Source organism: Oncorhynchus tshawytscha, linkage group LG15 (assembly GCF_018296145.1).
Source record: "Oncorhynchus tshawytscha isolate Ot180627B linkage group LG15, Otsh_v2.0, whole genome shotgun sequence".
Classification (NCBI taxonomy): domain Eukaryota; kingdom Metazoa; phylum Chordata; class Actinopteri; order Salmoniformes; family Salmonidae; genus Oncorhynchus; species Oncorhynchus tshawytscha.
In genome coordinates this window covers 5,859,700-5,871,634 of record NC_056443.1, presented here as the reverse complement: position 1 = coordinate 5,871,634, position 11,935 = coordinate 5,859,700, and the positions used below count along the sequence as shown (strand labels likewise).

Below are 11,935 nucleotides of genomic sequence, written 5' to 3'. Positions count from 1 at the left end.
CAGACTTCTCTACTGACCTGTAGGTTGAGGGGGAGCTCATGGATGCGAGTGGCCAGCGTTCGGATCTCGCGGTCAGAGAGAACGCCGGAGTGGTCCGTGTCGATCTCGTCGAACACCTGTGAGACGTTGAGCGGCTGCAGGGCCGACATCAGGAAGTAGAAGTAGGAGAATGAAAACTGCATGTCCTCCGGGTGACGCACGCGGTGAGACGACGTCAGGTCAAACGCCTGTGGGAATCTGAAAGGTGGAGACATTCACATATCAGTTTGTTCAGCAACGGCAGGTAGCCTAGTGGTTAGAGCGTTTGCAACATCAAATCCCTGAGCTGACAGGGTAAAAATCTGTCGTTCTGCCCCTGAACAAGGCAGTTAACCCACTGTTCCTAGGCCGTCATTGAAAATAAGAATTTGTTCTTAACTGACTTGCCTAGTAAAATTTAAAAAACAAATTAACTATAACGAGGTAAACAAATGAGTGCTCCTGTTAGACAAGCACTCACAACAGCTACTTCGGTCTTGTATATTACTAACCCAGTATTTCCTGTTACTCACATGTCCTGGAGCTCCTGCATGATGAGCCTGTCGATCATGTGGGGCATGTGGGCGGGGACCTTGCGGGAGGTGAAGCCAAACTGGCCGTTGAGCAGCTTGTTGACGTAGCGGAGGGAGTCGGCGAAGGTGTCCTGCAGCTTCCGGCCAGCGGCGGCGCTGTCTGCCTGGTACGCCAGCTCTCCCTCCAGACGCTCCTCCTCCTATAGCAGCCATAGAAGAGCCAGAAAGCAATAAGAGAATACACAATTAACATTCTGATCAAATTCAGATAACATTCAGATTCCCATTTACATTTGGAACATTAAAAGTTAAACCGTTTCTGAGTAAAGTGTTTGCGATTCAATCCAATGCACGGTTGTTCTCGATTCTATGTTCTTCATCTCAAGAGCCAGGATTTTTCCTGACTGACCTTGTGACATTATTACAACCCAACCCCAGCTCACCTCCAGCAGGTCCTGGAAGTACTTCCGTCTCTCCCAGGGCAGGAAGCCTCTGTCTGAGGAGGTGTAGTGGTGCAGCTTCCTGCCCACAGGAACCCCCCGGGCGCCCTCTGCTCCTTCCTTCGGTCCCTTCTCGGCCCCTGCCTGCTGCGATTGGCCCTCTGAGCCCTTGGCTTTGGACATGCTGCCCACCAGGGTGCTCAGCAGCTTGGAGGACGGTGGAGGTTTCTCTGTGGGGGTGGTGTCCTGGGCTTTAGCGGCTTTCGGAAACTCACCATCCACTAGAACTGGGATGGGGGTTGCTGGAGTCTTTTGTGCTTTCTGTTTCTCTTTCTCACCAACAATGCTCGACTTGGGCACCTCCTCTGGTGCCTCGGTTCCCTCTGGCTCTTTGGTCTTCTCTGCTCCGTTTCTTTCTGGATTGTGTTGTGCTACTGGGTTAGCCTCCACTAGCTGTGGTGTGTCTGCCTCTCTCCTCACCACATGTCCTACTAGGTCTTTAAAAGGGTTGTCCTGGGGTTTGATCTGGTCAGCTGGTGTTAACCTGGGGCCCCGATTGGCCAGAGCCTTGTACGGCCCTAGCATTATAGCCTTGGTGAGGTTATAACCTTTCATAGTGATGTCACCCAACAGGAGCTTTCCTTGCAGCCTCTGAAGCTCACTCTGCAAGGCCGCCGGTAGCAGGGACACATTTAGCGTAGGCACATCCACAATCACCTCATTTTCCCCAGGTGGCATCTTCAGGACTCGGGGACCTTGTTTCTCCAGAGGGACATCCTCGAAAGGGACCTCAGGCTCTGCGGTGGCGGTGGTGGGCTTGGCCTCTTTGGATCCGTCTTTGCGGAGTGGGTCGGACACGGACACGTTGGGCTGGGGGAGCTGGCGGGTGTCCACAGCCACGCTGAAGGTCAGGGAGAACTCCTTGTCGTCATCCCCTTGGACAGTGAGGTTGTAGTGGACCAGCGAGGCATTGTGGCCCGAGTGGAGGAGCAGGTGGACCGTCTTCCACTTGTTGGCCACCGAGGTATGGCGCACGGCTGGGTTGTCGCTGACCTGGGCCTCGGTCACCCGTCGAGCCACGCCTGCAAAGCTGAAGTATGGCCTGGTCTCACCCACCGGTAGGGTGTACAAGGTCCTGTTCTTCAGCAGGGTGACGCTGTAGAGCTGGTTAAAGTGATCTACCACACACACACACACACAGATTATCACTGCTCTTCCACCTCGCTGGATGAGCTAACGTGACCAGATCAGGAAAAACACTTGGCCGACATTCTGCACATTTTCTCATCAATGAAAAATTAGATCTTAGAGTCTTCTCTTCACAAAAGTAGAATCTGTTACAAACAAATTGCAATAGGTTTTGTAGACTTGACACTGTGCCAATGTTTTTTTTTATTACGTTGTTTAAAAGGAGTGCAAGGGCGAATTGAGTTATTGTACATGCGCACTTCAAGGAATAGGCGTTCCCTCACAAAAACTATGTAAATGCATGTTAAAACGCGCAAATAGGATCTGGCTAGCTCGTGCTTGGCACTGCCCATCTCTTTGCTTGTTCTGCCCACTGTGCTCATTTTCTCCCACATAACGCATCTTGGGTTAGTCATCAATATCTTTGCTATAAATAAAGCACAGAGTTTGAGGTCAGGTGATTAAGAAAAACTCCTGGCCCTACTTCAGATCACACTCACCTTGTCCACAGTCGCCCACGTCGAAGCCACAGGAGAGCACGTTGCAGGCCTGGTCGCAGAACTTGTCTGCCAGCCAGGAGTTGGCACAGCCTTGGTTACAGCTGGACACGCCCCCGATGCCACCTAGACCTCCGGCAAACTGCCAGGGCTGATTACCCACTCCGCCCACAGCGGTCCCAAACCGGCTGCCCCCAGCTCCTGTGTGGTGGGATGGAGAAGAGGAAGAATAGAAAGCTCAGTGAACGACGAGTTGTGACGGAGGAGAGAAGGGAAGAAGGAGAAGAGGCAGACTGGTACAGGGAGGGATAAAGGAGAGATCGTCACCCAGGCAGTCGCCACCATCCCAGTCACAGGCGGAGTTGTTGCAGGCCTTGTCACAGTAGCCATCTTTGATCCAGGAGCCTGGACAACCTTCAGCACAGTTAGGGACCGGCCAGGTGAGGTACACCTGTAGGGAGAGAGGACAGGCGAGGTACAGTAGGGATGTTAAGACAATATTACAATATACAAAATAGCAGAACTAACCCAATCTCATGCTAGCGAGCTAGCAGCGTAGCCTAGTGGTTAGAGCGTTGGACTAGTAACCGGAAGGTTGCGAGTTCAAACCCCTGAGCTGACAAGGTACAAATCTGTTGTTCTGCCCCTGAACAGGCAGTTAACCCACTGTTCCCAGGCCGTCATTGAAAATAAGAATGTGTTCTTAACTGACTTGCCTGGTTAAATAAAGGTAAAATTAAAAAATTAAATTAAATTAAATTTAGATGAAATGATCAAGAGTCTACATTAGCACAAACTTGAGCTAGTGAGCTAAATTCAAGACCGTGTATCTAGTAACACTTGAAGTCTAGACCCGGACCTTCTGTCCTTTGGAGTGACTGAAGAAGTCATCAGGCCACACGTCCTTCCCGAACATGACGTCGTCGTTGAGGTAGATGAACTTCTGAGACAGGCCTGGGATTCGGTGGATGTGGGTCTCAATGGCAGGGGAACTGAAGGTGGGCAGGTGGGTGTGGTTCTGGAAGACATCCTACACAGGAGAGACAATCATATGGCAACTTGGATTTTTTTTCTTAGACCAACGTCTAGCGCCATGGCGGATGAGATAGCAAATGCTCAGGTTGCCCAGCCCGGCGGTGATACAATCTTCGGCAAAATCATTCGCAAGGAGATTCCTGCAAAAATATTAATTGAAGATGATACAGGCCCAGAATTCTTCCTGCTCCGGTCACAACATCCCTTATTTTCTGTTATTGTCAACAATCATATCTGTGAGAGTAGTACTGTAGGTCTCAGGTGTACCTGGTGTGTTACCACGGTGACGCGGGGGTTGTCCAGGTTCAGCCAGGAGGGGATCTGCCCATTGGTCACGATGAAGATGTGCCGCACCCAGGGGGCGTGTCTCTCCACCGAGCGCAACGAATAGCGCAGTTCCTCGTTGTCCTCGAAGCGACTGGCCGAGACGTCCTCGTCCTGCTTGGACTAGGGGGGGGGCAGAGAGCAGAGGGGTCTGAGACATGCTTTCACCGTGCTCTGAAAAGAGATCAATCCAAAATGTTTGCACTACATGTCATTGTATTTTATCCTCACGGTCGAATAGGTAGAAAACAATGGAAGTTCTCAGTCCAGCAGTTTAGTTTCACTCAGTGATACCTACTAAACCCTGAATGAACAGTGCAACTGCATTAAACAAGAGTTAGAGCTCCTCTTCACCTTGACATACACTGTTGATCTTCCCTGATATAGAGTGAGTGACGGGACAGAGTGAGGTTGTTGGGGAATAATCAGAATTGGTTGGTAACATAGGTAAGATGTTTTATATTCATCATATGTTTGTCAGTTACTTCTCATCAGAATGTTAGTTTTGTATAATACTGTGGCGGGGTTGCAGTTATCTGTTCTATGTCAAGACTAAGTTGCATGGGCCGCAGAGAGGGGAGAGGTCAAGGTGTCATCATGTGTAAACATATCTTTTGCTCCACTGTGTCTGTGTGCCAGTCACTCCCTACTTTTCCCATCGGGGAGAGGAGGATGGCAGTGTCTGGAATCATTCTATGCTCCCCGTGAGCTTGTCCAGGATTGGTTGTATTTAGAATTGGTTGTATCTAAATGACAATTTGATATATGCCTGTTGATATGGAGGATTGGTTTATGGTTTCGCGGTTTGAGTAAGGAGACAAAGCTGAACGATTTATTATGTCTATGCTGTCTGACTATGTGTGTTCTTTGCTATTAAAGGATCTCAGTTGCAATGTGTAAGGGGCTCTCAGAGAATTCATTGATAGACACTGAATTGCCTGAGAGTCACAGGGTTGTGATAGAGCTCATATAATTAAAGATGGACTTTGATAACTAACTCTGACTTGTGTTGTGGTTTGATCCCATGATTTGGTAAATAGAGGAAATTTCCACGACAAGGTCCTACCTGTGTGATGGCAGTCAGGTCCCAGAAAAGATAAGCAGCGCTGATGGTCAGCTCTTTCCCGTCCAGGGTCAGGTTCTTTTTGGCCTGCTGGGTCAGGTCAGTAAAGTCCTGAGGGCTGTTCAGATGGAGCAGGGCGATACTGGCCTCCGTATACAGCTGGAACTATGAGTGAGAGAGAGTGAGAGTGAGAGTGAGAGAGAGAGAGAGAGACAGAAACACTGACATGTCAGTGTGGCAACAGAGACAGCAGATGCTACTCAGCATAGCAGCGCCATGAGAAAACAACGCAAATATCACAGCCTTTATTTGGAGCCAAGGACACAACCTCCACAACAAGACAGACATCAAGCCAGATATATTTTTATGAACCACTTTTTTTAAATATATTTTTATGAACCACTTTAGATGTAGTGGCCATGTCAAAGGTTATATGAAGCGCTGCCTAAAATCCATTATTGTGACTTTGGTTACTGCTCCTGTCCCTGGGAATAATTCCGTGTGACATACACAGACTACTAGGCTGAACGTGAGCCAGGTTCAAAGCCATTTGATTTTGATGTTGACCTATAACTTCTGACCCGTGGCCAGTTTAAAGGATGGACCACATCCAAGCAGAGGACTCATCGCCACCAACCACTGTACCCTTCAAGAAGTACTAAACAATATCATGCCTGTGTGGATATGGGAACGAGAGTGAGTGTGAGGGAGTGTGTGTGTGTGGCAGGGAGGAGGGGGGTCTTGGAAAGTTCTGTGATGTCATCTCTGTGTGGGGGAGCTGGTATTGATCTCAGGGTTGGAATGGAAGGCTTGGCTCGGTATCCTTGCATGTGTCATCTCAGTCGTTGCCTCTCACGACCATCGATCCCGACTCCCTCATCTCCTTAGTCCCTAGCCTTCCAGGCAGCCCACAAACCACTGAGCCAGAACCCAAACACCTTACTGCTGCATGTCTCCCTCTCAGCCATTGACATGCTTTTTCTCTGTTCCTGTTGTTATATAAATCCCTAAGATGAGGCAGGGACAGCCAACTGGAGATCACATTTCCATTTTTATTAGCCCCTTTTATAGGAGCTGTTAACACACAGCTCCGTGTGTCTGTACAAGTGCACGCACACACCTCCAGGTCACGGTAACACAAAGACAATAGTAAACATGGCTTTATATAGCTTTACTTGGAAAGGCATTGGTTATTGGCAGTAACATCAACATTCTCGTCCACATCTGCCCGTCAGCAGCCCATCAAAAGACGCAGGCGTTTAGTTGAAGTATTTAAGGTCATGTCATACCCGTTATCATGAGCCAATGTCAATAGTGACCAGAGGATCCGAACATCAGCTGTTTTTCCTACTCCTGACATTTTAAACTATTTCATTACTGTTTAAAAACGTCATTAGTCAGTTGAGACAAAGGTGTATACGTACAAACCACAAATACAGTAAAACCTTGAACCACATGCTCTGCCCAGTCTACTGCCCTTTGATGCAATCTCTCTCCATCTTTCCCCACTGTCATTATCTCGCACTATCTGTTCAATACAGAATCTGAAAGACCTAAAAAGGATATACATAAACAAAAATAGAAGGATTTCCCACCAAAACAGTACTACTGTGTGACTATCATGGCTTTGAATGTAGCTGTACTTTACGGGTTCGATTTATTTACTATTTTCGTCTATTCTCTACAGACACACTAGCTGCACATTCTAACCTCGAGTACATAAACCACAGGCTATCCTATACAAGTTAGCTATAAATTAATAACGCACAACACGTGTGGATGGCAACATGCCAGTTAGAGGAGCAGACAAACGGAGGGCAGTATTTTCTAGGCGACAGTGTGAGCAGATGGGGGTCGTGGGGCAGCTTTCATCACCATCGCACTCAGTTTAACACAGTCTATAAATACAGTCCATCTCTCAGCACCACCACCCTGCCCATCCCTCTCTCCCACTCAGTCTCTCTGCATTCTGCCCATCCCTCTCTCCCACTCAGTCTCTCTGCATTCTGCCCATCCCTCTCTCCCCCACTCAGTCTCTCTGCATTCTGCCCATCCCTCTCTCCCCCACTCAGTCTCTCTGCATTCTGCCCATCCCTCTCTCCCCCACTCAGTCTCTCTGCATTCTGCCCATCCCTCTCTCCCCCACTCAGTCTCTCTGCATTCTGCCCATCCCTCTCTCCCCCACTCAGTCTCTCTGCATTCTGCCCATCCCTCTCTCCCCCAGTCTCTCTGCATTCTGCCCATCCCTCTCTCCCCCACAGTCTCTCTGCATTCTGCCCATCCTCTCTCCCCCAGTCTCTTTGCATTCTGCCCATCCCTCTTCACAGAATCAGCCCGACAGCACCAGGAAGACCACTGAAACTGGATCCCTGCATTGTGCTACTGACAGACGGATGGACCCCCCACCCACCCAGCCAGCCTTCCTGAACCTCCTGTCCCCATACACTCTGCTTATAAAGGCTACCTCACCTGTGAGGGCTGTAGAAAGGTCTATGTGAGACAGAAGGAGTGATTGGGTGGAATAGAAAGAGGAAACAGAGGGGGATAGAGAAGGGAAGGTCAGTAAAATCCTGGTGACCTTTCAGTGTGCTGCCTGTCACCACGCCACCCAAAACAGTTGTTCTAATGTTAACCCCCTTGGCCGCTCCCCAAGATAGGGTTTCACCCTAATCCCCTTCTGTTGTCACATGACCCCCGACGAGACAGAGAGACACAGAGAAAGAGAAGAGAGAAGGAGAGAGGCAGTAGGGGGTGGATAAGGAGAGCTCCCTGTAGGAGTCTGCAGATCACAGACACTTTCTGTTGTAGTGTAGGTTGACCAAGACCTTTTTTATTCATAGTGATTATTATTGTCCCAGCAGCACCAGAGTGACCATTTCTGATGTGCATTAGGCTGTTTAATTCCAAACAGACAAAAGTACTTTTATGGATGGAATGTGACATGTTGGCCCAGTGTTATTAGAAAAGGCTGATATACACTGAGTGGACAAAACATTAGGAACATCTGCTCTTTCCATGACAGGCTGACCAAGTGAATCCAGGTGAAAGCTATGATCCCTTATTGATGTCACTCGTTAAATCCACTTCAATCAGTGTAGATGAAGGGGAGAAGACAGGTTAAAGATGGATTTTTAAGGCTCGAGACAATTGAGACATTGAATTGTCTCAACCGAAGATTTAAGTGCCTTTGAACAGGGTATGGTAGTAGGTGCCAGGCTCACCAGTTTGAGAGTGTCAAGAACTGCAATGCTGCTGGGTGTTTCACGCTCAACAGTTTCCCGTGTGTATCAGCAATAGTTCACCACCCAAAGAACATCCAGCCAACTTGACAACTGTGGGAAACACTGTTGAGTCCATGTCGAGTCCATGCCCCCAACTGATAGGCTGTTCTGAGGGCAAAGGGAGGTGCAACTCAACATTTGGAAGGTGTTCCTAATGTTTTGTACACTCAGTGTAGCTTTGTATGGATATAGTCTAACTATGCCTGTGGTGAGACAGAACTACAGTAGTCTTTTTTTTTTTTACAGTAGTTAACCATCATTGGATTGTTTTATCGTATTATCTCAGAGTAATCTGGCTTGTTACTGGCATTCCTCCTCCCGAAATATCTCAGAGCTCTGATTAGAGAAAATTATTAGATAGACAATCCGTGGCCAAACTAAACCAGGGCTCTTTACTACCATAATATCGGTTTAAAATAGATGAGACCTCTTCTGCTTATTTAATTCGGTATAGTTATGTTGTTTAAGGTCTGTGGTTATGGCAGACAGACAGTGTCTATGTTCAGTTTGAACACAATAGATTCTGTCTGGATCCTGTCTGATATACAAACGTTTGGAGCACAGCAATGACTAGCCTATCTTTCAAATCATGATTCTGAGGTACAGCAAGGGTGACATCTTGTGGCTATATGAATGTAGTTACATATTATATCTTATATTAATATATCCTGGAATTGTACATTCTTTTTTACTAAAATCTGCATTTTTCATTAAATGTAAATAAAGTATGTTGTGGCATATCTGTGCCTGGTTAAGAAAACAACGAATGTGTTCATATGATAAAATGCCATACTGTATTTTGTGAAACACTGCCCTCTAGTGAAATAACAGATACAGCACCCTGTCTAAAATAATACAGTATTTGACTTAGCACTGTGTTTTCCTGATAGATTATGTCATTTGTTTTCCTTTTTCCATCTAGGTTAGTCTTACCTGTTTGATCTTGCCAGTGACAACAGATGGCAGTTTGACTCGGAGCTGCTCGGTCTCCTTGAAGGATGCTGGGAAGCCACTGAGGTAGGCGAGGCTCTGCATGCGGACCAGACCCGGTGCTTCCTTATCTGTCGTCTACAGGAAGAACAACAGCACAATAGCTTATTGTTACCATATGACTGTGTCCATTGCTTATTCATCCTTAAGGACCAGTGTATCCAACTGGGGTAAATGCTCAATCATATAATTGTGCTGGAATCAGAAAGGACTAGGAAGTGTTGATTGCGTCTGGTGCAATAGAACTTCTAATAGCATAGAGAGTCAGGTAACTCACCAGGTAACATCTAGAGACAGAGCGCTTCAGGACCTCACGGGGTGCGTCTGTGTAGGCCTTGTCCGCTATGGGAGGGAGAATAAGAGAGAGCCATACAGACAGAGCGAGAGATTTTACTGTGATGACATGATTGGTGTTCTCGTACTGAGTGGGTAGCAGAACTGTGAACTGAAATAGCATGTGTGTAGAGTGCCCGTTGGGAGTGTTAGTTTCAATGACTCTTTACCATCAGCCTGAGAGTGAAAGACGACCACAGACACTGTGGTGGAGGGGTGGAGGGGCTTGGCCACCTGCAGCAGCAGCTTGGCGGCGGAGAAGGAGGGCGAGAGCGAAGGCAGCTCCTTCAGAGTGACGTTGCCTGGCAGAGCCGGGTCCAGGGCTAGCATGGGCGCTGTGATACAATGGGACAGCAGACATTCTGGCTTCACACTGCAAACAGAAACACAGACGTATAAAGAGAAAGAAAAAAAGGTCACAAAACATCAAGATGGTGTCCACAACTCCAGTCCAACATCACTACTTCCACCAAACCATTATGGCTAGTGCAAAACCCTGCTCTGTCTCGCTGTAGTTTGTACCACTTGCACAAGGCTTCCTTTGTGCTGTGGTTGCATCTCACGCCTTAATGTCTGTGGTCATAAGCCACCTGTTGTTGCAGATTGGTCGACAACACTGAGACCCGTTCTCACAAACACTCAGTTGAGAGAGAAACAGGAAATACCAGCAATGATGTCAAAAACCCTTGATCTTAGACGACCGTAGTTTGTGTCTCAATAAGATGGTTCATCATCAGCACCCTGCCCTTAGAGTTTGGAAGCATCCATATTGAGCTAGAGATGTAAAGAATGTGTGAATACCACAGTATATCTACAGTAATGTACAGGTGTTTCTATCTAGTCACTCACCTGTCCTTTGGCAATTCAGTCGGATCACTTGCATTCTTCCCCAGCCGTTCCCTATGGTGAGAAACAGTCCAGAAAGTCAACGCACTGATCCGTTTACGCATGGAATGTTTTGTTGGGGAATGTTCTAGTATTGTGATTGGAAATCGACCTTTGAGCTAAAAGAATCTCCCTCTGGCAATATTAGTACACTACATATTTGGTCCCCTAGTCTACACAACAGGATGAATGGGAAGGATTCAATCATGTAATGTGAATAAGTACCCGCTTGCTTTACGTGCTAATAACATTCAGCGGACCACAGTAACCCTCTCTCCGTCAGCCCTTTACCAAAACAAATATGTTCCGCGTGCAATCACCTAATACTATTTGTGTAGCCTAACGTGTGTGACGTGTAACTGAAGTCTCTGTGACGATGTGCAGTACCTCAGTGTTCTCTGCTCTTCCTCCAGCTGCTCTCTCACACCGCGTAGCTGCTTCATCAGGTCTGTGTCCGTGCCATTCACCCAGGTGTACACCACATCTATGGGCATGGGCAGGCACAGCCTACAGCGGCACAACACCATAGAGAAGATACACATCAGTTTCAAATTAGTAAATAGACAAAAGGAAGGATATGGAGTAGTGAATTGAGACAGTGAAACACTGGTTATCCCTGTAGTGGATAGCACTTGGGCAGAGAGGGTTACTCACCGAGTCTGGAATGATTTCCCAGCTACATTGTCTCTATATGAATCAAACAGTACATGGTACTGATCCCTACTCCACTCTACCACCACCTACACACAGAGAGGGGGATGATATTATTAACCACTGAATGTATTGTATACTTCAACATAACCAGCCAGAACAGGCCGTGCCTTACTTCACTTAGTGTAACCTCACACTCACACACACACACACACACACACACACACACACACACACACACACACACACACACACACACACACACACACACACACACACACACACACACACATACACATACACATACACATATACACACACACACATACACATACACACACACCATTGCGTTTGACAAGGGTTAGCTTGTTAGCTAGCTAAGCTACTTACTTCTCCAAACTGGAAGGCAGAGACGATCATGAGGACTATCCCTCCAAAGCAGAGGTACAGTCCATAGCGATGGGACAGACAGGTGTAGGTCTGTCGCTGCAAGAGTTTCAGTACTGAATTGATTATCACCATGGTTCTCCTTTGCAATCCATATCTCTTCAGTCATTCACCGAAGACGCAGGAGCATATCGGAGTTAATATAAAATAAACACTACAAAACGAAAGATGTATTCTTTGTCACATGACACCTAGCAAAAACTGTCAAAGCACATAACCAAACATTGCACTTCCTTTATGGTGATGATGC

General features: G+C 47.3%; 1 protein-coding gene across 2 annotated transcripts in view; it reads right to left on the bottom strand.

The window, feature by feature from the left end:
- LOC112214208 (N-acetylglucosamine-1-phosphate transferase subunits alpha and beta) overlaps nucleotides 1-11,935 on the bottom strand; it is a 16,850-nt gene extending 4,915 nt beyond the window's left edge. For both annotated transcript variants that reach the window (XM_024372801.2, XM_024372802.2), the window contains exons 1-15: nucleotides 11,629-11,935; nucleotides 11,242-11,327; nucleotides 10,975-11,094; nucleotides 10,552-10,602; nucleotides 9,873-10,075; nucleotides 9,647-9,711; nucleotides 9,313-9,447; nucleotides 5,102-5,263; nucleotides 3,979-4,158; nucleotides 3,536-3,706; nucleotides 3,004-3,127; nucleotides 2,680-2,877; nucleotides 995-2,169; nucleotides 552-751; nucleotides 18-237 (exon numbers count right to left, since the gene is read on the bottom strand). In XM_024372801.2, the coding sequence (XP_024228569.1) occupies nucleotides 18-237; nucleotides 552-751; nucleotides 995-2,169; nucleotides 2,680-2,877; nucleotides 3,004-3,127; nucleotides 3,536-3,706; nucleotides 3,979-4,158; nucleotides 5,102-5,263; nucleotides 9,313-9,447; nucleotides 9,647-9,711; nucleotides 9,873-10,075; nucleotides 10,552-10,602; nucleotides 10,975-11,094; nucleotides 11,242-11,327; nucleotides 11,629-11,760 (3,222 nt within the window). In that variant the 5' untranslated portion in view covers nucleotides 11,761-11,935. The remainder of the gene's footprint in view (nucleotides 1-17; nucleotides 238-551; nucleotides 752-994; nucleotides 2,170-2,679; nucleotides 2,878-3,003; nucleotides 3,128-3,535; nucleotides 3,707-3,978; nucleotides 4,159-5,101; nucleotides 5,264-9,312; nucleotides 9,448-9,646; nucleotides 9,712-9,872; nucleotides 10,076-10,551; nucleotides 10,603-10,974; nucleotides 11,095-11,241; nucleotides 11,328-11,628) is intronic.